General features: G+C 53.3%; 2 protein-coding genes across 2 annotated transcripts; both read left to right on the forward strand.

Annotated features, from left to right (window-relative positions):
- Positions 1-9,142: 9,142 nt before the first annotated feature.
- LOC136460156 (basal body protein 10-like) lies at positions 9,143-11,075 on the forward strand. Its single transcript, XM_066459972.1, has 3 exons — positions 9,143-9,493; positions 10,021-10,287; positions 10,848-11,075. The coding sequence occupies exons 1-3, from the start codon at positions 9,143-9,145 to the stop codon at positions 11,073-11,075; spliced, it is 846 nt and encodes a 281-aa protein (XP_066316069.1).
- Positions 11,076-21,182: 10,107 nt separating this feature from the next.
- On the forward strand, positions 21,183-22,677 carry LOC136457533 (transcription factor RAX2-like). The gene is made up of 3 exons (XM_066457563.1): positions 21,183-21,638; positions 21,776-21,905; positions 21,986-22,677. The coding sequence occupies exons 1-3, from the start codon at positions 21,503-21,505 to the stop codon at positions 22,449-22,451; spliced, it is 732 nt and encodes a 243-aa protein (XP_066313660.1). The 5' UTR covers positions 21,183-21,502; the 3' UTR covers positions 22,452-22,677.
- Positions 22,678-26,203: the final 3,526 nt, after the last annotated feature.

Raw genomic sequence — 26,203 nt, forward strand, 5'->3', positions numbered from 1 at the left:
ATGACTGATAAACAGTTCAAGCGAACAGGGCGAACATAGGGGATGTGGAGGATGCGACAACAGTTTATGAAGTAGAAAAGGTGGAGTGAAAGAAAACGAGTTCGAAGAAACACGCTTTTTACTATTAGTTAGAGATTTAGAGAAAGATGCATCGAGGTAGATATTAATTGGGCTTGGCCCAACCTATTTTAATTAAATTCTAAGGTCTATATTAAATTTTATTAAAAAGTATTAATTTTGTATAGAAATTGATTAGAGATTGACTCAACTTAAATTGATGGGTATCGTCGACATTTGTTGTGAGGTTAGAAAAGGTTGAAGACGAGTCACATAGTGTAATCCAATTGTGCTGCGCATCGATTCGAGCATGATAAGCTAGACCAATACATGAGTAGGACAAACCCTAATGGCTCCGTTTGTTTGGCCAAAATTGACTAAAAAACAAGTTAAAGCTGAAATAGTGTGAGAAAAAAATACTGTTCTGGCTGAAAAAAAAACCCAGAATAAGCCGGCTTTTACATCTGACTATTTTTTATCGAGTTGGTAACAGCCAGAACCACCACTAAAAACAGTAGATTTTATCCATAACTCCACCAAAATAAATTACTCGTACCGCACAAGTCTTGCTTTTAGATCACCTCCAAATTCTAAGTTTTTTCATTCTCTCCATCACATCAATTTTTAGCCGCTTGCATGGAACATTAAATGTAGGTAAAAAAATAACTAATTGCACAGTTTAGTTGGAAATCACGAGATGAATCTTTTGAGTTTAGTTGATCCACGATTGGACAATATTTACTAAATAAGACGAAAGTGCTACTATTCATCGGATTGCAATTTTTTACGATCTAAATATGGCCCTGATCTCTCAACCGCACAAGTCTTACTCGAGTACACCGCGACAGGATGTGGATGCAGATATTGTACTGCACGGGTGTCCCAGAACTTGCGCATTGCTTGCCCGGTGGCCACGCCCAAGCATTGATCCAATCCACTTCGGTCAGTGTTGCTCTATGTGGTGCAGTCACCTTCTATCAAATCAGATCTGTTGTCCATCCCTTTTATCGGTTACTGTCCTGTGAGCCGCACCATTTTAATAAATAAATAGTATTTTTAAACAATAAATTAATAAACAGTATTTTCATACTTCTCCGCGAAGCTTTTTCGCGTCGCGTCGGATCAAAATACATCTGCGCGACCTGTCTTTCTCTGCTATATCGACTCCATGGCCCGTGCTCAGCTGTACAGCAATAAGCACTCGTTGAGCTAGTACCTTTGATTCTTTTCACTGTACTGTACAGCAACGCGCTCAGCAGCAAGTAATACCACTTTCCCAACACATCTCTGAGTCAATTCTTTTAAATTTGTTCTAATAATATACTCAAGAAACTAATATTTATGATGTATAATCGTAGAATATATTTTATAAGAAACTATTCTAAATATAAATATTGATAATATTTTCTATATAACTAATCAAATTTAAAAGTGTTTGGCTTCTCAAGAAAATGAGACGCACATTTATTTTAGGTTGGAGGGAGTATATCCTGCTAGCAGTACTTGAGTGTATGTTTAGATTATATGCGGTCTCAAAAAGTGTGTCATTCTTGTTTTTAGGAGTTAAAAATTGTTGCTATTTTTAGGAGTTAAAAATTTTGTTTCTATTTTTCAAGGAGTCAAAACATCAAGTTTTACACTTTTTATGCGTTATAATTACATATATCTGTATAATAAACCTAGTCAAATTTAAGAATTTAATTTTCACTTAGAATAACATTATTTTGAAACGGAGAGAGAGTACCGAGTATACATGTTTAGTCTATTATTCTAATAAGATGGCCTATTAGGAGGATCCTCACTACTGTCTACTCCTAAAAACAGGCAGCGGCTGCCAACAGCCAAACTTGGCTGTGACAGTAGCCAACCTTCAGCCTGTTCGACTGGTGATGATATGATCATTGACCGATTTGGTGTGAGAGAAAAATACTATTTTGACTGAAAATTTATGATCGTTTATGACCAGACGAACATGCTACTTGGTCTTGGGCCTGCTTTGTTTCCTCTAGCCGTAAACTAGGCAACCTTGCGACTTCTGGACAGGTTTGTCATCCCTGATGGTCTTTGGGCCTTTTTTCAATTGATGCTGTCATGAATCACGGAAAGTGTCAATCTTCTAGGTTTCTAGTAGGCATGTACTACTCCTAAGTGCTATTCGTTTCAGCTACTGGCTTACAGCTCAACGGCATGTTCGCTGGTTGATTTCTGAGCTAATAAATTCGACTAGCACTGATTTGTTATGAGAGAAAAATACTATTAGTTGACTAATAAGCTCTGGCTGAAACCAATCAGCTAACAGGCTGTAAGCTCACGCTCACGCTCAGTGTGATACTGTGATCGGCTGACCGCTAAATTCCCCAAGCCCAAACACCGTCCAGGCCTGTAACAAAATAGACCTAACTGCGGCGGCGTGTAGCTCAGGGCCCTTGCCAGTTCCCAGTTGCCCGGCCCAACTATACACGAGGACAGCGTGTCTGAGGCCCAAATTTTCAAAGTGGACACAACATGTATAGTTGGGCCTTCCAACGTTCGGGCCTATGTTGAGCTGGGTCCTTCCAAAGTTCCACCTGATCCTGTCCATTACTTTCATTCATGGGCACACAGTCGTTAACTATTCCATTTGCTAAAAAAAAGTCGTTAGCTATTCCAACATTTTGTCTCTTTGTTTGTATCAGAAAAAAAAAAGATTTTGTCTCTTTGATCGAGATGAGATCAGAAACAGATAGACAACCGCAGTGATGGTGGGCTCCATAGCCGATAAATCTATAAATAAATTAACTCATAAAATTATCTTAATTTATTTTCAAAGTTTAATTTATTTTATCGAAACATAATACCAACTTAATATCATTAGAGCAGATACATTATTAATTAAGTATATTTCCATAGTATGTTCAGGGTCATAATATTGGTGCTCTTTCCTATAAATTCGAGTGAAACAAAAAAAAAATGATTTATGATAACTCTTGAAAATTAACCTACTTTGGAGACGGAGGAAGTAATCCAGGGTAGTAAATCACTAAATCTCATGACTCAGTGCCTGAAATGATGGGCGCAAAACCAGATAGTCCTCATCTCCCTGCATAAGACTAGTATAGGCTGTAATCATTTGGAAAAAAAGATCTTTCAGATCGCCCTGGGCATTCGGTCAGACCCAACCGATCGGTTCGGTTCCTCGGTCATTCGGTCAGTTCGGTCATCAGAAACCTGGGACCGATCGGTCTTTGCAAAAAACGAAGACCGAGGAAGTTCGGTCTCGGTTAGTTCGGTTCGGTCTCGGTCACGACCGAACTAACCGGACCTGAGTAGCAGCCACAAACAATAGCAGAATCTATAGCAATTTCAACAGCATGCTTGCTATTTGAAGGCAAAAAAATAACAACACAATATATAAAACAAACCACACATTATTATGACAAGTTCTAGCACACAACTTTCTCAGTTCTCACAAATCACAATCACACATAATGACATAACAGAAGTACAAAACAAGAGCTACGGTCAGTTCGGTCACTTCGGTTAACCGACACATATGACCGAACTTCTATCGGTTACTTCGATTAGTTGGGAGCCAGGACCGAACTCATGACCGAACTTTTCGGTCTCGGTCTTTTCGGTCTCGGTCTCGGTCTTTTCGGTTCGGTCTTCGGTCTTCGGCTAATTATGCCCAGAGTGAATTACCAGAAACTAAAAGAATCCCACGCTTTGTTCGTTCTAAAGGAATCTGTCGGTGTCTTGGGCCGGTGGGCCCTCAACCAACTAGTAAAAATGTACTGCGTGCCCCTAATTCTGGATGGTGATGCAAAGAGACACAAAGTTTATACTGGTTCGGGCAATGGGTGTCCTACGTCCAGTTTGAGAGATCGATCTTGTATTCCTTGCACCGAAATACTCGTAGTAGGGGGTTACAAGCGGGGCGAGAGAGGGAGCTAGTCCCAGGTCTCTTCGTGGAGCGGCGTGGATTGCTTGAGATGTTGATCTCAGGTGGCGGGGAAGCATGCGCGTTACAGAGTATCGAGCATATGTTCGTCTACCTCGTGAACCCGTCTATGCCTAGGAGCGTGCGAGCGTGAGAGTGAGTCTGTCCTCCTGTACGTGTTCGTCTATATCGTGAGCTCAGATCCCCCCACGAAACGGCTCCGGTCCCTCCCTTTTATAGTTGAAGGGGGGGGGGGCGACTGGAGGTGATACATGTGTTAGCTACGTGGCATCGTGCGAATAGAGGCGGTATGTCCGAGCCCTGTAGCATGTTACTATGGCGGCGTGGTCGATGGAGTGGTCCTGTCCTTGAAGTGCTTGGAGCAACGCGTCGATCTCATCCGATCCTGTGCGACGTGGGAGCTCTAGGGATAGCTTGACAGCAGGGCCTAGCGGGCGACGTGCCGGTCCCTATGTGTTGACCGCGTGAAGAGCCAAGGCTCAATTGGTGCTAAGGCCGAATCATCAGTGGGGGGCTCGGCGGGCGCGAATCCCAAGGCTACCGAGGCCCTGAAGTGGTTTGCCGAAGGCCGGAGGGAGCAGTTGGTCCCATACACTGATTCCGAGGCTACAGGGACCTGAGCTTAACTCCCCATGCCGCGTTGTCCTTGGAGCAGTTGGAGTTAGGCAGCACAGTGCGGTATGGGTGTTAGTCATGGGCACAGTGCTAAGCACAGCGGTTGGTAACCCCTGCTCTGTCCTGTCTCGGACGGCATGGCTTCGATACGACTGGCGTGTCGTCGGCCACTCTATTTGAGCCGTCGTTCGGCTGATATCGCGGGAGCGGTTGAACGCGCTGGTCGAACGTGACATCTTGTCCGAGAAGTTGGTCGAGGCGGAGGCGACGGGGTTGTTTGCCGAGCCGGCCTTTGAGCGAGGCGAAGAATTGATAACTCATCCGAGGCCTTCCGGACGGGACCTCGGCCGAGTCAGGAGAATCAGTTCCCCGTCCGAGGCCTCTCGTGCGAGGCCTCGAGCGAGGCGGAGATTTGGTAGGCCGTTCGAGGCCTTCCATGCGAGGCCTTGAGCGAGGCGGAGAGTCGATAGTCTCGGTCAAGGCCGGGGGTTAGCCAATAGTTTGTCTCTTGGCATTGATTTTGACGGGGTCTAAGCGATTTTTCGGTTGTTGCTTAGGGGACCCCTTCTTATGGTACCCGACAGTAGCCCCTAAGCCTCAGGGAGAGTGTGAGCGCTCTCCTTGAGGTTTTGACTGAGACTCAGCTCGCAGCAGCTCCTGGCGGGATGGTATTTCGTACTCGAGGGCTCGGTGGGTGCGCGCGAGCGCACCCATTGGGTGTAGCCCCCGAGGCCTAGGAGGAGTGGATTTATTCCTCCAGGGGCTTTTCTTACATCATGCGAGGGGTTTATTGCGTTTGCCGAGCCCATGAGTGCGAGTTCGGGTTGCTGGGCCTCGGTTCGGTTGCAGGAAGAGCTCCCGAGCCTCTGCGCGGAGTGAGAGGTCGATCTAGAGTTTCCCTGTCTTTTTTGTGCGGCCCTCACGCATCCTTTTCGTTCAGAAGAAGGGGTGGAGGGCGCCATGCTACCCTCGGTGGGCGCGAGCAATGACCCCTCCGGTGAGCTATTATCGGGTAAGTCTGAGTGGAGGCCTGTGCCCCCATTCGATAGGGGTCGGCTAGCGGTCCAGAGACGCACTCCAAGAGTACCAGAGGGCTTCTCTAGTGGGTGCCGGGGCTGTTCGATGGGCCCCGGTGGCTCGGTGCCTCCCTGTCGGTCTTGGACACGACTTAGGGTATCCCAAGCATTTCGCTTGCTTGGGCCTTGGCCCCGTATGGGCTCGCCCATAGCCGTCCCTGACTCTGTTGCCCTGGGGCGGCTGTCGAAACCCTCGGGGGGCCAGCCTTTGAACCCCTGGACCGTAACGGGCTCGGTGTCCTTTATCGCATTTTTCCCTATGAGTTCGGGTTGCTTATCTTCGACCTGGTTGCAGAAAGAGCCCCCGAGCCTCTGCACGGAGCGAGAGGGCGATCAGGGGTTTCCCTGGCTTTTCATGCAATCCTCGTGCATCCTTTTTGTTTAGACGGAGGGGTTGTTTGCCGAGCCCTCGCGTGCGAGCCTGGGTCGCTGGGTCTCAGTAAGTTTGCAGGAAGAGCCCCCTAGCCTCTGCATGGAGCGAGAGGGCCATCAGGGGTTCCCCTGGCTTTTTGTGCGACCCTCGCGCATCCTTTCCGTTCGGAAGGAGGAGTTGTTTGCTGAGCCCTCACATGCAAGCCTGGGTCGCTGGGTCTCGGCAAGTTTGCAGGGAGAGCCCCCTAGCCTCTGTATGGAGCAAGAGGGCCATCAGGGGTTCCCCTGGCTTTTTGTATGACCCTCGCACATCCTTTTCGTTTGGAAGGAGGGGTGGAATATGCTAGGCTACGCTCAGTGGGCACGAGCGGTGACACTTTCGGTGAGCTGTTATCAGGTAAGTCCGAGTAGAGGCCCGAGTCCCATTCGATAGGGGTTGGCTAGTGGTCCAGAGATGCACTCCAAGAGTACCAGAGGGCTTCTCTAGTGGGTGTCGGGGCCGTTCAATGGGCTCTGGTGGCTCGGTGCCTCCCTACGGTGGGATCCTATTCGGAGACCTCCTTGTCCGGTCTCGGACACGACTTAGGGCATCCCAAGCATTTCGCTTGCTTGGGCCTCAGCCCTGTATGGGCTCGCCCGTAGCCACCCCTAACTCTGTTGCCCTAGGGCGGCTGTCGAAACCCTCGGGGGCCCAGCCTTCGAACCCCTAGACCGTAACGGGCTCGGTGCCCAGTTCCTTCGTCTAAAAGGAATCAGGTGGGGGATATTCCCCCCCATCGGTTTGACAACGGCAAGCGTGCCTTTTGAGGCAGTTCTCTCAGGGAGGTGGAACGAACGCCTGCCGCTACGCCGGTCAGATGCTGATGCTGTGTCAGCGGATGTGACATAACTAGTTTACGCGATTAATAAGGAGAAGGTGGGTACGTGGGCGGTAAAATCGGATCTAGATTAACTATGCCGGATCTGAGGGAAACTTTCCCGATTTTGTCGCCCGCCTGTTTTGCCCCCTTCCTACATAAATACGCAACGAGCCTCGCCCCTCCCCTCCTTACCTTGCCTGCATTCGCTTTTGCCGCCCTTGAGCCGTTGCTAGAGCAGGGAGCACCAGGGAGAAGAAGGGAGAAGGGCGAGGCAGAGAGAGAGAGACTTACCGCCAGTAGCTGTATTTTCCACCGCACTCATGGCCAGCACTGTTGTCATTGAGGCAGATGCTTGGGGTCAGTCCGACGTATCTGTGGAGATGCTCTAGTCGCTGGTCGATGACAACCTTCTCTAGTCCGGTTACCGACCCCAATAGGGCGGAGTGGATTGCTCCATCGGGCGAGCTGGAGCCGAGGCTACGCGATGGCTACATTGTGAGCTTTGTGCCCTTCCATGAGCACGGTCTCAGCTTACCGGCGGACCAGTTCATGCGGGTGCTCCCTACACTACTATGGCGTGGAGCTCACAACTTCAACCCCAACTCGATTGCGCAGGCGGCCATCTTCAGTTGCCGTCTGCGAGGGGTATCTAGGGATTGCCCCCCATTGGGAGCTGTGGCTCCACCTCTTCTGGGCGGGGCATACCACCAAGCCGACGGGCACGAGGAAGGCGGTGAGGGCCGGCGGCTGCACTCTCCAAGTGTGCTAGGACCAGTCAGCACCTTTACATCCTCGGCCCAGCTCATGTCAACCAACCGCCAGCTGGTACACCAGCTGGTTCTACGTCTGCAATGACGATGGCGGACTTCCCCCCTACACTGGGCGGATCGTGGAGAGCTATCTGGAGAAGTGGAGGTATGGCGTCCTGAAGGAGGATTAGCCCAAGCTGCAGCCGCTCCTGGAGGGACTGGTGAGGCTGCGCGGCTGTGGCCTCACGACGGCTATGGTCATGGTGGCCTTCCACCGCCGAAGGGTGCTACCGCTGATGGCTCAGCGGTGGCGCCTAGTTCGAGATGAGGCCGGATGAGCCGATCGAGGGCATCCGGATGTCCGCCTCTGCCCTCTTCGACTGAGGAGATTCTTCGTTGGGCGAGAGAGACGGTGGAGGGGTGGCTGAAGATCGGTGGTCTGACCCCGTTCACGATGCGCCCATCGTAGGGGTACCTTTCTTTAGTAAGTCACGCGCTGCTAGCGGCCCCTGAGGCCTCCTCATTCCTTACTATTTTCCGGTCCTTTATTTGCTTTTGCCGTTCCTACAGGCAATGAGAGACGTGCGAGCCTCCCCGCCGCCCTATTCCTAAGGACGCAGCGCGGCGGGCGGTGAACCGAGCACACGCCGAGGCATAGAAGAGGCAGAAGGACGCCAAGGAGGCAAAGCGCACGAGGAAGATCTTTGCGTGTGAGGGACCAGAGAAGTGCCACCAGCAGCAGAGGCAAGACGGTCTCCCGATGGAGTCATCTCCGTTGCCGTCACTATCGACAGATGCTTCAGACGGAGATGATGAGAGCGAGATGGGGCGGGGTCCCCTGGACCATCTCCCTGATGTCGGGGAGACAGTGCTCAGGGCATCAGCAAGCAACCCAGCGCTTCTAGGAGGTGGAGGAGAGGATGCCTCGGGGTTGGCAATCGCTTGCCCCGGGGCCGAGGCCGACACGCTCGAGGCATGGGCGTTAGGGAAGCGTGCCGTTAGCCTGGTGGGCTCGACGGCAGAGGTGGAGCAGGTGGCGGCGGGGGCGACGCAACTACCCCCGTAGAGGATCGAGGGGGCGCCAGACTCTGGCAAGCACCAGTAGATATGGAGGCCGTGCCACCGCCGCTACCACTGCCATTGTAGAGGCGGGTCACAGTGCTGAAGCGGTTGCACCCCCACTCGAGGTGAGTGTTTTTTCAGCGGAGTTCGTATCATTTCCCGCTCGCTTTATGGCCGTATGCTGACCAAGTGGATGTTTTGCCTTTAGCCAGAAGCGTAAGGCGGAGGTGCCTGCCCTGGCGCCGCTTAAGTTGCTCAAGGTGAGCGCGGACTCCACCGCTCAATAGGTGGTGGAGGTGCAGGCCACCATACAGCATGGTGGGGCATTGGCGAGGGCCTGACCCGAAGGAGCTGGTCGCCTAGGGGGAGGTTACCGAGGCGGCCACGGAGCGAGCGGGGGAGGAAACGCCTATGCCCCGTGAGGCCAAGGCCTGTGAGTCAGATGGGGCCGAGGCGCCCTCAGTTGCTGACACCACCGAGGGTGGGATAGAGGCCTCCCGGACTTCCGAGGCCGAGGCGATGGAGGCCGGGGCGCCTAGGACTGCTGAGGCCGATGTGGCGGGGACCAGAGCCCCCGAGACCATCGAGGCTGGGGTGGCGGGGACCGGAGCCCCCAAGACCACCAAGGCCGAGGTGGCGGGAGCCGGCGTGATCGCGGCGAAGCCGGTGGCCCAGGAAGTGGAGGCGGAGGCAGGGCAAGCCTCAATACCACCGTCGGTCCAAGGCCCGCCGCTGTTGCAGGAGAGCGCCCGAGAATTGGAGGTCCATGCGATCTCCTCCGGCGATACTTCCTGGGCGAAAGGAGGTGGTCGATGTTCGAGGCGGCTGGCACTATGGAGTAGCCGGTTCCGACCTCGGGCGAGGGAAGCTCGGCCCTTGTGCGGGTACGACCCAAGCCCCGCGGGTGGGATCACCCGCATGTTCTGTGGCAGAGCCGGGACAACCCTGAGGGGGAGCCTTTGTTCGCCCTCGAGGACGTGGCCGATAGGGGGGGGGGGGCGTTTGGACTCCTTCGAGCAATACCGCCAGCTGGCGGAGCGGTCACCGCGGACAGCACTGTCCGTCGTGGCCAACGATCTGCCCGGGGTCACCCTAGGTTCACGCCTTCTTTTCTCATGTGATGTCATCTTTTTCTAAGTTTTCTCATAGTGAATGACCCCTGTTTTGCCTATCTAGGAGCTCGAGACCCAGTCCCTCAGGAAGTCATTATTCCTCCAACAGGAAGAGGGATGTCTGGGACCAGCTCCAGCGACAGAAGGGTCTGCTCGCTAACGCCAACGAGGTTCTAGTCGGCGCGGAGCGTGAAGGTGGAGGACCTCCGCCTCCGCTATGCCGATATGAAGGCTGAGCCAGCCATGGCTCAGGAGCAGGTCGCCCCTTTAGCGACGCGGGTCAAGGAGCTGGAGGAAGAGCTGACCCTGATGGCCGGCGATCGGGACGTCTTTTGGTCTCGGGCTGAAGAAGCGATGGCCTCTGCCAAGGCCCTCGCTGGGCAGCTAGGGGTGGAGCAGGGTGCGCACCTGCTGGCGAAAGGTGCCCTGGCGGAGGCCCTCAAGGTAGCTGAGACCTCTTGGACCGAGGCTGTGGTCTAGAAGGGAAAGGTCGGAGGTGAGTCCTGTTCCCCTTGTTTTATTTGTTTGTCTTGTGTTCGACTCCTAACTCCCTGGTGTGATGCAGAGCTAGAGAAAGAGGCTTCCAGGGTGGCTGAGGCTTCTCGGGTCGAGGTCCAGGGCTGGAAGGAGAAAGCCGAGGCCTCTCGAGTCGAGGCCCAGCACTAGAAGGAGAAAGCCGAGGCCTCTCGGCTCGAGGCCTAGCGTTGGGAGGAGAAAGCCGAGGGTGAGTCCCGTAGGCCTCCACCCCTATTTGGCTTGTTTTCCTTTGCGCTCAACCCTATTATGTTTGTTTTGGCGAAGAGTTGGAGAAGGAGGTCACCCGGGCAGCCGAGGCCACTGTCATAGTGTAGGCGGTGCTTGATGCCAAGATCAGGGAGCACGACGCGCTGAAGAGTGCCGCCCGTACCGTGTGCGAGGCCCTAGAGGTTGAGGGGGCCCAGTCGGGCAGCTCCCTTAAGAGCCGCTTGGTCGCGTTGAGTGGCCAAGTGCACGAGCGACTTCAGGGGGCGCTGCACGCAGGCGTCAAGTGTGCCCTGGCCATCATCTCCTCGCACTACGCTGGCGTCGACCTCGAGGCTGTCAGTGACGGCTATGTCTTGCCAGGGGCCGACGAGGAGGTCGCAAAGCTGATAGAGTCAGCTGAGGGCCCTGGCATAGTGCTGGCCAAGCTGTTTGAAGAGGTGGTGGTCCCTCCCCCGCCGTCCGCCGATGCTGGAGACCCTGAGCCCTAACCTAGGCCCAAGAGGCCATGTAAATAAATTAAGGATTACGTTACAGTATCATAACGCTGGTGGCCTATCGAGGCCTTTTTGAAATACTTATGCGTCTACGTTTCTTAATCGTTTTTCTTTATTGTATTTCTGAGCCTCTGCCCTCTGTCTTGTTTCTAAACATATCATTCGCAAAAAACTTCCTCGGAGCCTAAGTTGTCCCTAGGGCAAAAATGTGGTGAGGGAGTGCCATAGCCCGGAGGCGTAGGCCGTCTCGTGACTTGTCTGGCCTTTTGGCCCTAAGATAGACATTCGGTCCTTAGGTTCTTTATAATTGATTTGTCAGAGCGTGCTAGAGGGTTTGGCGTGGAATTTTTTTTGAAAAACAATTAAAAAGTGGTGCGTGGGACTTAGGGGGGAGTCCCCCCTTTAGCCTCGAGGGAGGCTCAGTTCTGCAGAGGCAGAGTCATGTCTCGTTCGAGCCCCATAGTGGGCACCTCTGCAGAGGCGGAGCCGAGTCTCCCTAATGAAGTAATCATATTGCTGAGGCCCTTGATGGGCCCGGGGGGTTTCTCGAAAAAATAGGGCAACTAAAGAACACTTCTTAATTGTATTTCGAGAAACAATGTGTACAATGCTTGGAAATTTAAGGGTAAAAGTGACATAGCTGTTCTATGTTCCAAGCGTTGGTGAGGATTTCGCCCTTCTCGTTGGCTAGCTTGTAGGTTCCGGGCTTCAGCACTTAGGCGACAATGTATGGTCCTTCCCATGGTGGGGTCAGCTTGTGGCTGCCCTTGTTGCTCTGCCTTAGCCTCAGCACCAGGTCGCCCACTTTCAGGTCTCGGCTTTGAATGCGCCGGGCTTGATAGTGTCAGTAGGGCTTGCTGGTACTTGGCCGAATATAGCAACGCAACGTCTTAGGCTTCCTCCAGTTGGTTGAGGGCGTCTTCAGCGAGCGATGCGGTTACTTTGCTCGTTGTAGGCCTGTAGCCTCGGGGAACTGTATTCCAAGTCAGTGGAGAGGATGGCCTCGGCTTCGTAGACCAGGAAGAATGGTGTGAACCCCATGGCTTGGCTTGGGGTGTTCCTCAGGCTCCAGATGACCGATGGGAGTTCGGCAAGCTATTTCTTGTCAAATTTCTTCAACCGGTTGTATATTCTTGGCTTAAGGCCTTGTAGGATCATGCCGTTGGCACGCTCTACTTGGCCGTTTGTCCTGGGGTGTCCTATGGCCGACCAGGCCACACAAATGTGGTGGTCATCGCTAGAACATTAGGAATTTTTGGCTGGTGAATTGTGTCTCATTGTCGGTGATGATGGTGTTCGGAACCCCGAACCTATGGATGATATCGGTGAAGAATAGCACCGCTTGCTCAGACTTGATTCGATTGATCGGATGAGCCTCGATCCACTTGGAGAACTTATCGATTGCTACCAGCAGATGGGTGTAGCCCCTAGGGCCTTCTGCAGAGGCCCAACCATGTCGAGCCCCCACATGGCGAACGGCCATGTGATAGGGATGGTTTGGAGGGATTGAGCTGGGAGATGTGTCTATCATGCGTAGTACTGGCATCCCTCGCAGGAGCATACGAGCTTGGTGGTGTCAACAACCACTGTTGGCCAGTAGAACCCTTGGAGGAAGGCGTTTCCGACGAGCGTCCGAGGTGCCGCATGGTGCCCGCAGGCTCCCGCGTGCAAGTCCTAAAGTAGGGCTCGACCTACCTCGGTAGTGATGCATCGTTAGAGGACGCCACATGGGCTTCGCCTGTACAATTCGCCGTTGCTAAGAATGTAAGTCTTAGCTCACCGAGCAAGCCGTCGGGCTTCAGTCCTGTCAGCGGGAAGCTCCACTCAGACGAGGCAATCGAGGAATGGGACTCGCCAGTCTGTGCCCTAGTTGGCCTCAGGAGGCTCCATGTTGACTTCCATGACCTCGGGCTCGGCCGAAGGAGTCTCGGCGATAGAGGGGGCCTCGACCACTGGGCCTTCTTCCGCCACCGAGGCATAGTCGATGGAAGGTTTGTGGAGGTCCCTGGCAAAGACTGTTTGGGGGGACCGAGGCCCGTGCCGACGCCATCTTTGCCAGTTTATCCATGGCGTCGTTGAATTTACGCGCGATGTGGTTGAGTTTGAGACCGTCGAACTTGTCTTCAAGGCGACGTACTAGCTTGCAGTACGCCTCCATCTTGGGGTCATGGTAGTTCGACTCCTTCATCACCTGATCAACAATGAGCTATGAATTGCCGCGTACGTCGAGACGCCATACTCCAAGTTCGATGGCGATCTGCAAGCCGTTGATGAGGGCTTCATACTCGGCTGCGTTATTAGAGGCAGCAAAGTGGAGCCGAATCATGTAGCGCATGTGTACTCCGAGGGGTGAAATAAAGAGCAGACCCATGCCCGCCCCGGTCTTCATTAGGCACCCGTCGAAGTACATGGTCCAGCATTCCACCTGGACTTGGGCAGGTGGCAGTTGGGTGTCGGTCCATTCTACCACGAAATCGACCAAGACCTGAGATTTAATTGCTTTTTGAGGCGCAAAGGATAGAGCCTCCCCCATGAGTTCAACGGCCCACTTGGCTATCCTACCTGATGCCTCCCGGTTATGGATTATCTCTCCTAGGGGGAAAGATGATACCACGGTCACCTGGTGGGACTCAAAGTAGTGACACAGCTTGCGTCGAGCCAAGACCACTGCGTAGATCAATTTTTGGATGTGGGGGTAGCGTGTTTTGGTCTCGGAGAGCACTTCACTGATGAAGTAAACATGTCGTTGGATGGATAGAGCATGCCCCTCTTCCTGCCTCTCGACCACTACGGCTGCGCTGACCACTTGGGTCGTTGCGGCAACGTAGAGTAAGAGGGCCTCGCCCTTGGCTGGCGGTACCAGGATGGGAGGATTGGTGAGCAATGCCTTGAGTTTGGTGAGGGCTTCTTTGGCCTCGGGGGTCCAAGAAAAACATTCCGATTTCCTCAAGAGGCGGTACAGGGGCAAGCCTTTTTTGCCAAGGCGTGATATGAAGTGGCTTAGGGCCACAAGGCATCCCATGACCCTCTGTACTCCCTTGAGGTCTCGGATTGGTCCCATGTTGGTCACGGCCGAGACCTTCTCCGGGTTGGCTTCGATGCTGCGTTCTGAGACTATGAATCCTAAGAGCATGCCTCGGGGGACCCCGAAGACACACTTCTCTGGGGTTGAGCTTGATGCCCTTTTCCCTAAGGCATCTAAAGGCTATTTCCAAGTCGCTAACGAGATCATTGGCCTACCTGGACTTGACCACGATGTCATCCACGTAGGCCTCGATGGTCCACCCGATGTGCTCACCAAAGACATGGGTCATGCACCGCTGGTATATGGCCCCTGTGTTTCTGAGGCCGAATGGCATAGTCACATAGCAGTACATGCCAAATGGTGTGATGAAAGAAGTCATGAGCTGGTCAGACTCTTTCATCTTGATCTGATGGTAACCGAAATGCGCATCAAGGAAGGATAGGGTTTCACATCCCTGCAGTAGAGTCAACGATTTGGTCGATTCAAGGTAATGGGAAAGGGACTTTTGGACATGCTCTGTTTAGACCAGTGTAGTCTACACACATTCTCCACTTCCCAGTTTTCTTCTTAACTAATACAGGATTAGCTAACCACTCCAGGATGGGATACTTCTTTGATGAATCCAGCCGCCAAAAGCTTCTGCACCTCCTCATCAATGGCCCTACACTTTTCCTCGTCGAATCAGCATAGGCGCTGCTTCATCGGCCTAGAGCCGGCCTAGATGTCTAAGGCGTGCTCGGTGACCTCCCTCGGTATGCCCAGCATGTCCGAGGGACTCCATGCGAACATATCAGCATTCGCGTGGAGAAAGTCAACGAGCACGGCTTCCTATTTGATGTCAAGGGTGGCACTAATCCTCAGTGCCCGATCGTTGGGGCAGGTGGGGTCGACCAGGGATACGCTTGACGGCCTCCGCGGGCTCGAAAGTCCTGGCGCGACGCTTGGAGTCGGGCGCCTCGCTACCGAGTCGGTCGAGGTTGACGATGAGGGTCTCGGCCTCTATGATAGCCTCGGCATACTCGATGCACTTGATGTCGTAGTCGTATGCATGCTCAGTACGTGGACTCGACAGTGATGACGCCGTTGGGGCCTAGCCTCTTGAGCTTGAGGTACTCGTAGTTGGGGACCGCCATGAACTTGGCATAGCACGGCCACCCCAGGATGGCGTGGTACGTTCCCTTAAACCCAACCACCTTGAAGGTGAGGACCTCCTTGCGGTAGTTGGAGGGAGTACCGAAGCAGACGGGCAGGTCGATGCGCCCGAGGGGCCGTGTGCGTTTCCCCGGCACAATGCCATGGAAAGGCGCTGGTGTCACCCCGGAGCTACGACTGGTCAAGCTCTAGGAGCTCCAGGGTGTTGGCGTAGAGGATGTTGAGGCCACTGCCTCCGTCCATCAATACATTGGTGAGCTGAGTGTTGCCGATGATGGGGTCGATGACAAGTGGGTACTGCCCGGGGTTCAGGACATAATCGGGATGGTCGTCCTGGTCAAAGGTGATTGCCTCTCGAGACCAGTTGAGGTACCAGGGAGCGGCCACCTTCACCTGAGAAGACCTCCCGGTGCTCCCTCTTTCACTGGCGTGCCATGAGGCACGCTGAAGGCCCGTCGAAGATCATGAAGGCGTTGTGCACCTCGGGGAATCCGTTGTCCTTGTTGTCGTCCTTGTCACCGGCGCCCCGCCTCTTGGCATCGTCGTTGGGGAGCCTGAGCTTGGCATAGTAACATCGGAGCATGGTGCATTCTTCGAGGGCATGCTTCACTGGGCCTTGATGGTAAGGGTAGGGTTTCTTAAGCATATCGTCGAAGAGCCTGGGGCCTCTAGGGCCTCAGGGATTTTTGCGCTCTGCGGCCGCGACTAGGCCGGCCTCGAGGACTTCCTGTTTCCCCTGGCGACCCTTCTTCTTTTTTTTGGGGACGTGGGGAGCCGAGGCCCCAGGGGCCTCGTCCCTCCGCTTCCCCTTGGCGTTGTTGTTAGGGAAGATGGCCCCAATGGCCTCTTCGCCGGAGGCAAAGTTGGTGGCGATGTCGAGGAGTGCGGCCGCCGAGGTTGGCACATTCTGGCCTAATTCTCAGACCAGGTCTCGGTAGGTGGTGCCGGAGAGGAAAGCCTGGACGATTTCTGAGTCGCCAACGCTTGGCAACTCAGTGCATTTCTTGGAGAAGCGCCGGATGAAGTCTTGAAGTGACTCGTCCGGGCCCTAGCGACAACTTTTGAGGTCCCAGGAGTTCCCAGGGCGCACGTATGTGCCCTAAAAGTTCCCGACAAAGACCCTTACCAAGTCACGCCAGTCGTGGATCTATGAGGGAGGGAGATGTTCAAGCTAGGCTCGCACTGAGTTTGACAGGAACAACGGGAGGTTGCGGATGATGAGCAGGTCATCGTCCGCGCCACCTAGCTGACAAGCCAGGCGGTAATCGGCCAGCCAAAGTTCGGGATTAGTTTCACCGCTGTACTTCGTGAGGTTGGCCGGTTGCCGAAACCAGGCCAGAAAATGAGTAGCGTGGATGGCTCTGCTAAAGACTCGAGGACCAGACGGCTTAGGGGAAGGACTGCGGTCTTCCCCACTATTGTAGCGGCCACCTCGGTGCGGATGGTAGCCTCGGGCGGGCCCCTCATTGTCGTGGCGCCATCGCCTACTGACCACCTCGTGGTCACCCTACGCCTCGCGTCGGTTGCTGAGGCGGTCGTGCAGCAAGGGAACCCTATTGATTGTTGGTGCCCGAGCGGGCTCGGGACGAACCGAGGCCTCCCTATCCTACCGAGGCGGTGCCGTGGGAAGGTCCGAGGCGCCTCCACGCCGTCGGGAGGCGGAACTCTTGGCCTGCTACACCGCAGTGGTCTCGAGGAGATCCCAAAGCTCGCCGCGGACCCATCGCCCCTCCGTGGTAGAGGGCTCGAGCATCGTTCGGACTAGCATCGCCACAGCCGCGACGTTCTGGTTAGCGCAATTAAAGATTGGGGGTTGCTCACCCCCTTCGTCGTCGTTAATGCGGTGGTGGACGTCGCGGGCCCTTCACCGGGCTCCTCCACCATCACCGCGACCATGCTGCTCCTGATCGAGAGTGTCTTGAAGCTGCTGTAGGAGGAGTCAGTCTTGTTCAACCTTGGCCTGAAGCTCTCGGAGCTGTTCTAGGTCCGGGCGTCGAAGTTGTCCAGGGGCAAGGTTCCCGTTCCGTGCTACCGGTGGGACAACGCGTGGAGGTGTGGCGCCGCCTGCCCCCTTGATGAAGCGGGGAACGGTTGCCTGCCCCCTCATCCTCATCGCCTGTACTTGGCATCTCGAGTCCGACGTGGAAGCACTCACGAGTGGGATCATAAGTGCCTTCGTCGTCAGAGTCGGAGTAGCCGAAGCAGTAGTCGCTCGCGGCCAGGAAGCGGCGCATGGCTTCAGGGTCACGAAGTCCAGAGAAGTCCACTCTGGCCCATGCCTCGTCCTCCTCCGAGGAGTTAGCGTGGGTGTGGGTCAAAGTCGTGGTGTCGAAGTCGAGGGCGAAACGTTGGTGGTGCCCTGAGGGCTCCGTGTGAGCGGAAGCGTAGGTGGAAGCATAGGTGGTGGCGGCATTTCTCAACCTGAAGGGGTACGGGGATGGTGCCATCGTTAGGCTTTGCTCCGCCGAAGTCGGCTCCTCAGGAGGTGGCGGGGCAGAGCTTGATGATGGGGCATCGCCGTGCGCCATCGGCGTCTTTCCCTTGTCCAGGCTCAGGCTAGACAGGTCCCCAATCAGGGACCTTGTACCAATAGCTGGGCATGGGATACCAGCGGAACGTGGTGCGTTGCCATGAGCTCGTGTAGTGTTGGGGTGGCCCTGCTCGCGTCGTGCTTGGCGAGCGCGACGAGAGCGGCCACCGGGGCACCGTCTGTGACTGGGCTGCTGATGTGTGATGTCGTCGTCGGTCGATGGGGCTCGGGGTGTGAGGAGTATCATATCGTACTCACATCCTAGAGACATGAACTCTAGGCTCCCGAACCAGATCACCGTGCCGAGACGTAGTGGTCGTACGGGGTCTACCATCTGGAACTCGTTAGGATGATGAAGCTGACACACAGAGCCCCCTACCTGGCGTGCCAACTGTAGGTGTCTTGGGCCGGCGGGCCCTCAACCAACTAGTAAAAATGTACTGCGTGCCCCTAATCCCGGATGGTGATGCAAAGAGACACAAGATTTATACTAGTTCGAGCAATGGGTGCCCTACGTCCAGTCTGAGAGATCGATCTTGTATTCCTTGCACTGAAATACTCGTAGTAGGGGGTTACAAGTGGGGCGAGAGAGGGAGCTAGTCCTAGGTCTCTGCGTGGAGCGGCGTGGATTGCTTGAGATGTTGATCTCAGGCGGTGGGGAAGCGTGCACATTACAGAGTATCGAGCATATGTTCGTCTACCTTGTGAACCCGTCTATGCCTGGGTGCGTGCGAGCGTGGGAGTGAGTCTGTCCTCCTGTACGTGTTCGTCTATATCGTGACCTCGGGTCCCCCCCGGAAACAGCCCTGGTCCCTCCCTTTTATAGTTGAAGGGGGGGGACAGAGGTGATACATGTGTTAGCTGCGTGGCGTCGTGCGAACAGAGGCGGCATGTCCGAGCCCTGTAGCCTGTTACTGTGGCGGCGTGGTCGATGGAGTGGTCTTGTCCTTGAAGTGTTGGAGCAATGCGCCGATCTCATCCGATCCTGTGCAACGTGGGAACTCTAGTGATAGGTTGACGTAGGGCCTGGCGGGCGACGTGTCGGTCGCTGTGTGTTGACCGCGTGAAGAGCCGAGGCTCAATTGGTGCCGAGGCCGAGCCATCGTGGGGGGCTCGGCGGGCACGAATCCCAAGGCTGCCGAGGCCCTGAAGTGGTTTGCCAAGGCCGGAGGGAGTAGTTGGTCCCGTACACTGATTCCGTGGCTACAGGGACCCGAGCTTAACTCCCCATGCCGCGTTGTCCTCGGAGCAGTTGGAGTTAGGCAGCATAGTGCGGTATGGGTGTCAGTCGTGGGCACAGTGCTAAGCACACCGGCCGATAACCCCTGCTTTGTCCTGTCTCGGACGGCATGGCTTCGATGCGACTGGCGTGTCGTCGACCACTCCGTTTGAGCCGTCGTTCGACTGATATCGCGGTAGCAGTTGAACGCGTTGGTCGGACATGACATCTTGTCCGAGAAGTTGGTCGAGGCGGAGGCGACGAGGTTGTTTGCCGAGCCAGCCTTTGAGCGAGGCGGAGAATCGATAACTCGTCCGAGGCCTTCCGAGCGGGGCCTCGGGCGAGTCGGAGAATCAGTTCCCCGTCCGAGGCCTCTCGTGCGAGGCCTCGAGCGAGGTGGAGATTTGGTAGGCCGTTCGAGGCCTTCCGTGCGAGGCTTTGAGCGAGGCGGAGAGTCGGTAGTCTCGGTCAAGACCAGAGGTTAGCCAATAGTTTGTCTCTTAGGCATTGATTTTGATGGGGTCTAAGCGATTTTTTCAGTTGTTGCTTAGGGGACCCCTTCTTATGGTACCCGACGGAATCACACACTACATTGATTAGCTGACGAATCACTCTCGATCGTACCTAAAAGTCGTTTGTTTCTGTCGGGACTTCAGGACTTGGGGCCTTGCTGTGCTGGAGTATGGACTTGTATGTGCTGCACTGCTGCCGGTGCCAGGTCGTGTGCGTGTGTGTGTGTGATTCCGTTGCAAAAACCGTGCGATGAAAACGTGGGTTTCTTTTTTGCAAGGAAATGATGATATGGACTCAGGACACAGGGGTTCTCCCCGCAGAATTCTAAAGAAAATGTACATCTGTCACCGTTCTTATTTCCTTTCATTTCATCGTATTCATGCTAACAGCTTCGCGTTAACGCGTTTTCACAGCTTCATAAAAAATAAAAGAGAAGAATTTGTGACCGCGCGAAGAACAGAACACAAGATGGCGATGCTTCGTGTTTACAGTTGGTGGCTATGGTGTGTGGAACTGTGGATGAGCGATGAGATAGACTGATAGAGGAAGGAGGACACTGGACAGTGGACACGGAACGGAGCAAAGGATATGCCTCTGGTCTGGTCCGGTTGAGGCGCAGAAACTGAGAGCAGCCTGCAGGCTGCACGCACAGGAGCCGTGCCACGGCCCACGGTCCTTCAGACATGCATGCATGCACCGAGCTTTAACCTTGATCTCCACCCCCACCCCCAAAACATACCATGTCAAGTTATTTACTTAAGTTTTACATCAAGTTTATAACAAATATTAATATAGAATAAGCATCGTTAGAAAGTTTGATTAAAGATAGAGTTAGAATTGCATCTTTTTTTTTTAGAACTGATGTACTAGTATCTCTCAAGTACTAACCTTCAATTTGACTGCTCGTCTTTTACACATATGTTTACATAATAGTCAGCCGGAAATGTATAGCATGCCTGGAGTGCTTTTGATTAAAAAAAGAATCTGCTGGTATTTTTCTCGCTTTATTTAACCAAGACACGGTTAGTCAAGGCTTGCAGAAAGTAAAAACCCAAGTTGTCAATTACTCTGAAATAGAGCTAGTACTTTAGTTGATACCGTACCCTAAAACCATCCCGCCCTTTTTTTAAATTTATTTAGATAAAGGATTAGCTTCGTCCAGGCGTGCAGTGACAACACTTTCTCTCCTATATTGTAATATAAAGGTTCACAGTCCCTACCATCTTTTTCCTACAACAAAACAAAAGGGATGTTACAATTTACAGAGGCCGAAACACTTTTCCTCTTGGGGCTGGCGCTTTGTGATTGATCAACTGTGGGCCCTGAAAGCTGATCCGGTGAAGGCGAATCCCTGAGCAGCAGCGGTAGCAAATCGACAATTGTGAGTGCAGTCCAGTCCTGTCCTGTGTGAATCCTGAATTCATGATCGCCCTGCACCAGCAAGAGCCAAGAGGAGGCCGTGTCTGAAACTGGCAGAAAACAGCCCAGGCAAGGAGACAGGGGGAGAGAGAAGCTGAGAAGGGAAAGGAGAATCGATTTCGAAAGAGGAAACGACGCTGCGAGATCGGCCAGTCCATCCACACCACACGTCTTTTCCCCGACACGTCCTCTTCCTCTTCTTTTTCACCCCCAGCTGGCCGTCTGCGTTTGTCCAAGCCGTGCCATTTCTGCACGACAGCACCTGTGTGCTGCACGCCGCACTTCCGCAGTGGTAGAGAAAGAGCAAGAGAGAGGGACCGACGGATGGCTCATGGCGCCAACGAACGCAGGACAGGTACAAGTACGACCTAGAGGCTGCAACACAACTGCCAGTCGCCCGCCCTCTAGTCTTGTTGCCGTCTCTGTCCCTCTGCCTCGGCCTGTATCCTCTCTTCGTTCTCTTCGTCTTGCGCTAGCAGAGAGGAGGAGGAGCACGAAGAGGCCGCGGGCTGGTCCGTTGGTGGACGTGGGCCGACAGGGAGGTGTGTGCGCGTGTGTCGTCCATGGGGCGGACGCCGTGCTGCGACAGGGCGGCCGTGAAGCGGGGCCCGTGGTCGCCGGAGGAGGACGAGGCGCTGCGGAGCTACGTCCAGCGCCACGGCAGCGGCGGCAACTGGATCGCCATGCCCAAGAAAGCCGGTGAGCGATCGACCATGTGCTCCCCCTTCCTCCTCCTATTTCAACGGCTGGTATCTGCACACTGCAGTGCATGTGCCGTACTACCATGAACAGATGCACTGACGACGGGTCGTCGTTGCCGGTCGCGTCGCATGCAGGGCTCAAGAGGTGCGGCAAGAGCTGCAGGCTGCGCTGGCTCAACTACCTCCGCCCGGACATCCGCCACGGCGGCTTCACTGCCGAGGAGGACGCCGTCATCATGTCCCTCTACACCCAGCTCGGTAGCAAGTGAGTCCTCGACCTCCCCGATTCTTTGATTTTCTTGATGGCATGCATGCCAAGCATCTCTTTGACCGATCGACGCGCAGGTGGTCGCTGATAGCCTCGCAGATGGAGGGGAGGACGGACAACGACGTCAAGAACCACTGGAACACCAAGCTCAAGAAGCGCCTCCTCGCCGCCTCCGCCCCGTCCCCGCCACCCCACGCCCGGCTGCCAGCGCCTGCAGCTTCCACCGCGCACGCGTCGTCGCTGTTCCCGTCGCTCGCCATACCGACCGTGAAGACCGAGGCGTACACCTGCGACGACTTCCTGGCGCCGGTGCTCGGGGACCCGTTCGCCGCCGCGGACGTCGCCGCTGACGGTTCCACCTCGGCCGCCTCCGCGGCGTCGTCGGCCTCCAACTGGTCGACGGCGGACAACGGCGCCGGCGAAGCGTCCCTCTTCCTGCTGGACTTCTGCGCGGGCCCCGACCTCGGCGGCGCCGCCGCTGACCAGATCCAGCTCCCCGGCGGCTACTACTACCCTCTCGATCCAAGCCTGTCGCCGGTATAGCATCTTCGTGATATCGGTAGGATCCGTAGTACCATGGTGCATGTTCTCGGGAGTCGGGGTCGTCGCCTCGTGATCAGACGCTGCATGAAAGCAAAGCTAGCCGCGCGCGTTTTGTCTTCGCCACAAATTTCAGCCGAAACTAAAATTTCCAGTTGCCACCGGTGAAAGAAAAAACTACCTGTGATTGAAAACGTGGCTGGTACTAATGGTTGCGTAATTGTGTTCTCACACTCATGCAGATGTTCTTGCGCCTAGAATTCCAGAAACAAACAGGGGAAAAAATATATGTTCTTGCGTGCTTATTAACTCGTTTGCTTTGGAAGATTTAGGTGTGACTCCATAACTGGAAAATGTAAAATTATTAGTTCTTTAGCCCAGATATATGTTCCATCGCTTAGAATAGAAAAAAAGATCACATTTTTGGGTAAAATTACTGGTTCTTTAGGCCAGGATGAATGGCTAACTTTCCATGTCCCTTCCCGTATGAAAATGATGGCTTCTGGTTTGCCAGTCGGAGTCGGAGTCGGAGCGATGGGCTGGGAGCAAGCAAGCAAGCTTCAGTTTCCGGGCACCATGCATGGATGCTCAAATTCACCTCGTTGACTGTCAGTTACCAAGGCAATTCACTCGCACTTTCACTTTCATTCACTCTCCATCTTGTGAATGTTGGTGTCTTTCTAGTGCTGTGTGATGCCTGGCATAGTGGCGTGAACGCGTGATGTGCGAATCAGGTATTCAGATCACTGGATCAGTGATGAATGGCGGTGTCAATTCCTATGTTAGCACAGAATTCGCATGTTGGACGGTGCAGTACCTGCTCATACTACTCCGGTACTCCCTGTGACCCTGTCCATGGGCTGGTGAAAAAGACATCACAAGGAGGGAAGCGAGGCGTCGTCCATCTCGGTCCTCTTCTCTTTTGGACCTGAAAGGAAACTGAAAAAAATCAGGAAGGGGCCACCGGAGGGAGAACAAGAGCAGATGACACTGGATGCACGGGGGTGGGGCCCGTGCAACTGCAAAGGGACAGATGAAGAGCATGTGGCTTGATCCTAATGAGGGCTAGTGTATATCCTAATGACCTGCATTTGGCTTGATCCGCCAAGGAATTATATGGTCGCATCAGCTGACATGAGCAGGCAAGAAAGAGAGCATCGCATGTACCAAAGGACTTTGAATAACCAAGCACGGTCATTTGCTTACTCCTTTGTTTGAATTTTTCCTTAGCCTTGGATAAACATCAGAAGCCAACTTGAGAGAAACCAGAGACATCAGTAGGCAAGCCATGCACGAGGATTGGTGGCTGTGCATTGGATACATAAAAGAGACGATGACGATGAGATGCCCTGCCGCTGCAGCAGGCTGTGTCCGGCCGGCCGTTGCTCGCGGGCGTGGCAGTCTGGCAGTCCGGGTCCGGCAGAGAATCGGTTGCGCCGGCCGCTGCTCTGCCCGACGCGATCCTGGCCCCTCTGCACTCCTGCCGGCCGGCTGCCTGGCCGCGGTGGTCAGTCCTCGCCGGAGCCAAAGGAAAGCCAAATTGAACTTGCTGTTGCTGCTTTTCCTCTTTTTTTTTTGCTGCGAGGAGCGGCGTTCGAGTAATCATATCCACTCAAACAAGCACCCCAGCTTCTTCTGAGACCCGAAAGTTCACCAGACCTTGTTAAACTAGACAGGTCATGTCAATCAAATGGAGCAGGGAAGCCGCCAATAAAAGGCGCGTAGCTAAGCTCCATTTTGGATTTACCCTAATAATGTTTTATAGTGTAACATATTCTCCTACGCTTAAACTAAGCAAGGGGACTGGACTTGCGGCGGTCGACAGCGAGGTTCCACCGCCCGGCTCCTTGTCATGACGCCCGCCTCTCTCAATGTTCCGGCAGGAGAAAGCCACGTGCCATGCTTTTCTTTTTCATCGTAGCAACTTGCATCGCCCGGCTCCTGGTTCTGCAGCGGCTTGGTGTGTGTCCCCTACCAAAACGACCGAGGCTTTCCCTGTGTTCCAAACAGTCACCACTCACCACTCACAAGCGAACCTGGCCAGGAAACAAACAAATCGGAGTTCCGGCCTGAGAAAACAAAAACTGAAAGGAAATTAAAACGTTTATTAGTGTCTCTGCATAAGAGACTGATGAGACGTTAATCAAGTCAATCGATGACAGAGATGTTCCCAAAACTTGAAGGGCGAAACTGGGTTCGCACGTCGCCATCAGGAATAGATTTAAGTCAGCCGGAACCTGGCTAGCTGTCTGACTTGGTCGCCTCCTCTTCCTCCCCTCCAAAATGACAAAGACGCGAGCGATTTCTTAAATCTTATGAATCCATTTTGCTATGCCATTATGCGCGGGATTACTGGTGGATTAGTGGCGTCCTGTGGCGTGTAACGTGTGCTACTACTATATTTGCATACTCATTCTAACTAGGCCTGCATACACGGGAGTATACAAAATACGATGCAGACGCATGTACAGGCACGGGCTGCACTTGTTAATAATGTCTGTGGATACTTGTTTTTCGGGTGGTGCCGGATACGTACAGTGTATGTACCTTACAATCTGACGATACGTTCCTCCCCATCCACATGTTTATCTTGACTGGCATATAGTTTTCTTAAGGATGACTTGAGCTACGCGTGTTAATGATTGACCGATTTTTTTAGCCAAAAATACAACAGTGTTAGAAATAGCATGGCCACAACTATATTGTCAGGAAATAACTCTTCTTATCGTGCTATCGCTCCTGCTGACTAGGCTAGACAGTAGCGTCGCATAATTGCATAAGCCGTGACTTAAATTGACGCGCTGGCATGTTGTGGAGCTAGGTAACTCGTGGCAGGACCAGTCACGTCATGAGCACTGCCATACCATAGTCACAACATATTGGGTGGTGTGACTTTTTCGTAAACCCATGTCGACCGTATATTCTCTAAACATACTGGGTTAACCTTTGGTAAGCGGATTCGTAAGTACTTGCTTGGTACTTATATGCTCAATGCTTTCAAAATGATTCTGGATTTTCTGCTTTATAACATAGAACTTAGTGTCAATATGTTTGGCAGCATACTTGACCCGTTGTCTTAGAAATTAACTTACTTTAAATGGTTATTGCTATTGTCTACCATTGTTAAAATCGAGTACAAATTCCCTTAACTTCTTTTGCCTGTTCCTTAAACCTCACGTCAAGCTATACTATGGTATGCATCACTGATGACACCACAATTGTTTCTTTGGAGCTTTTCCACAATAATACCCCAACAGCGAGTGATAGCAACTGCTGTGGATTTCACTACACATCTCGCCAAGACTTAATATTTGTACCCTCAACAATTTGAGAGTACTTGTTCTTTCTTACTCAGCATGAGGCCTATGATACTTTGCAAAATTGCAAGACATTCTCAACTCCATTCCAGTGATCTATATCTGGACTGGACTTCTGCCAAAATATCCCGGATACGTACACTACGTCAGGGTAAGTTCTCACTTGTACTTGTACACTCATCAAGCTTTCAACAGCTGAAGCATATGGAACCATGTTCATGTGATCGATCTCATATCGGTTCCTGAAACACTTAAAGTTCTCAAATCTATTACCCTTGACTATAGGAGTAGGAGTAGGTTTACTCGCATGCATACTTTATTTCTTTAGAATCTTTTTTAAGTATGCCTTTGCGATAGTCCTAATACCCCATTTTTTTCTATCTCGGTGAATTTTGATTCCTAAAACCTATGACGCTTCACCAAGATCATTCACATTGA

Source organism: Miscanthus floridulus, chromosome 6 (assembly GCF_019320115.1).
Source record: "Miscanthus floridulus cultivar M001 chromosome 6, ASM1932011v1, whole genome shotgun sequence".
NCBI classification, from domain to species: domain Eukaryota; kingdom Viridiplantae; phylum Streptophyta; class Magnoliopsida; order Poales; family Poaceae; genus Miscanthus; species Miscanthus floridulus.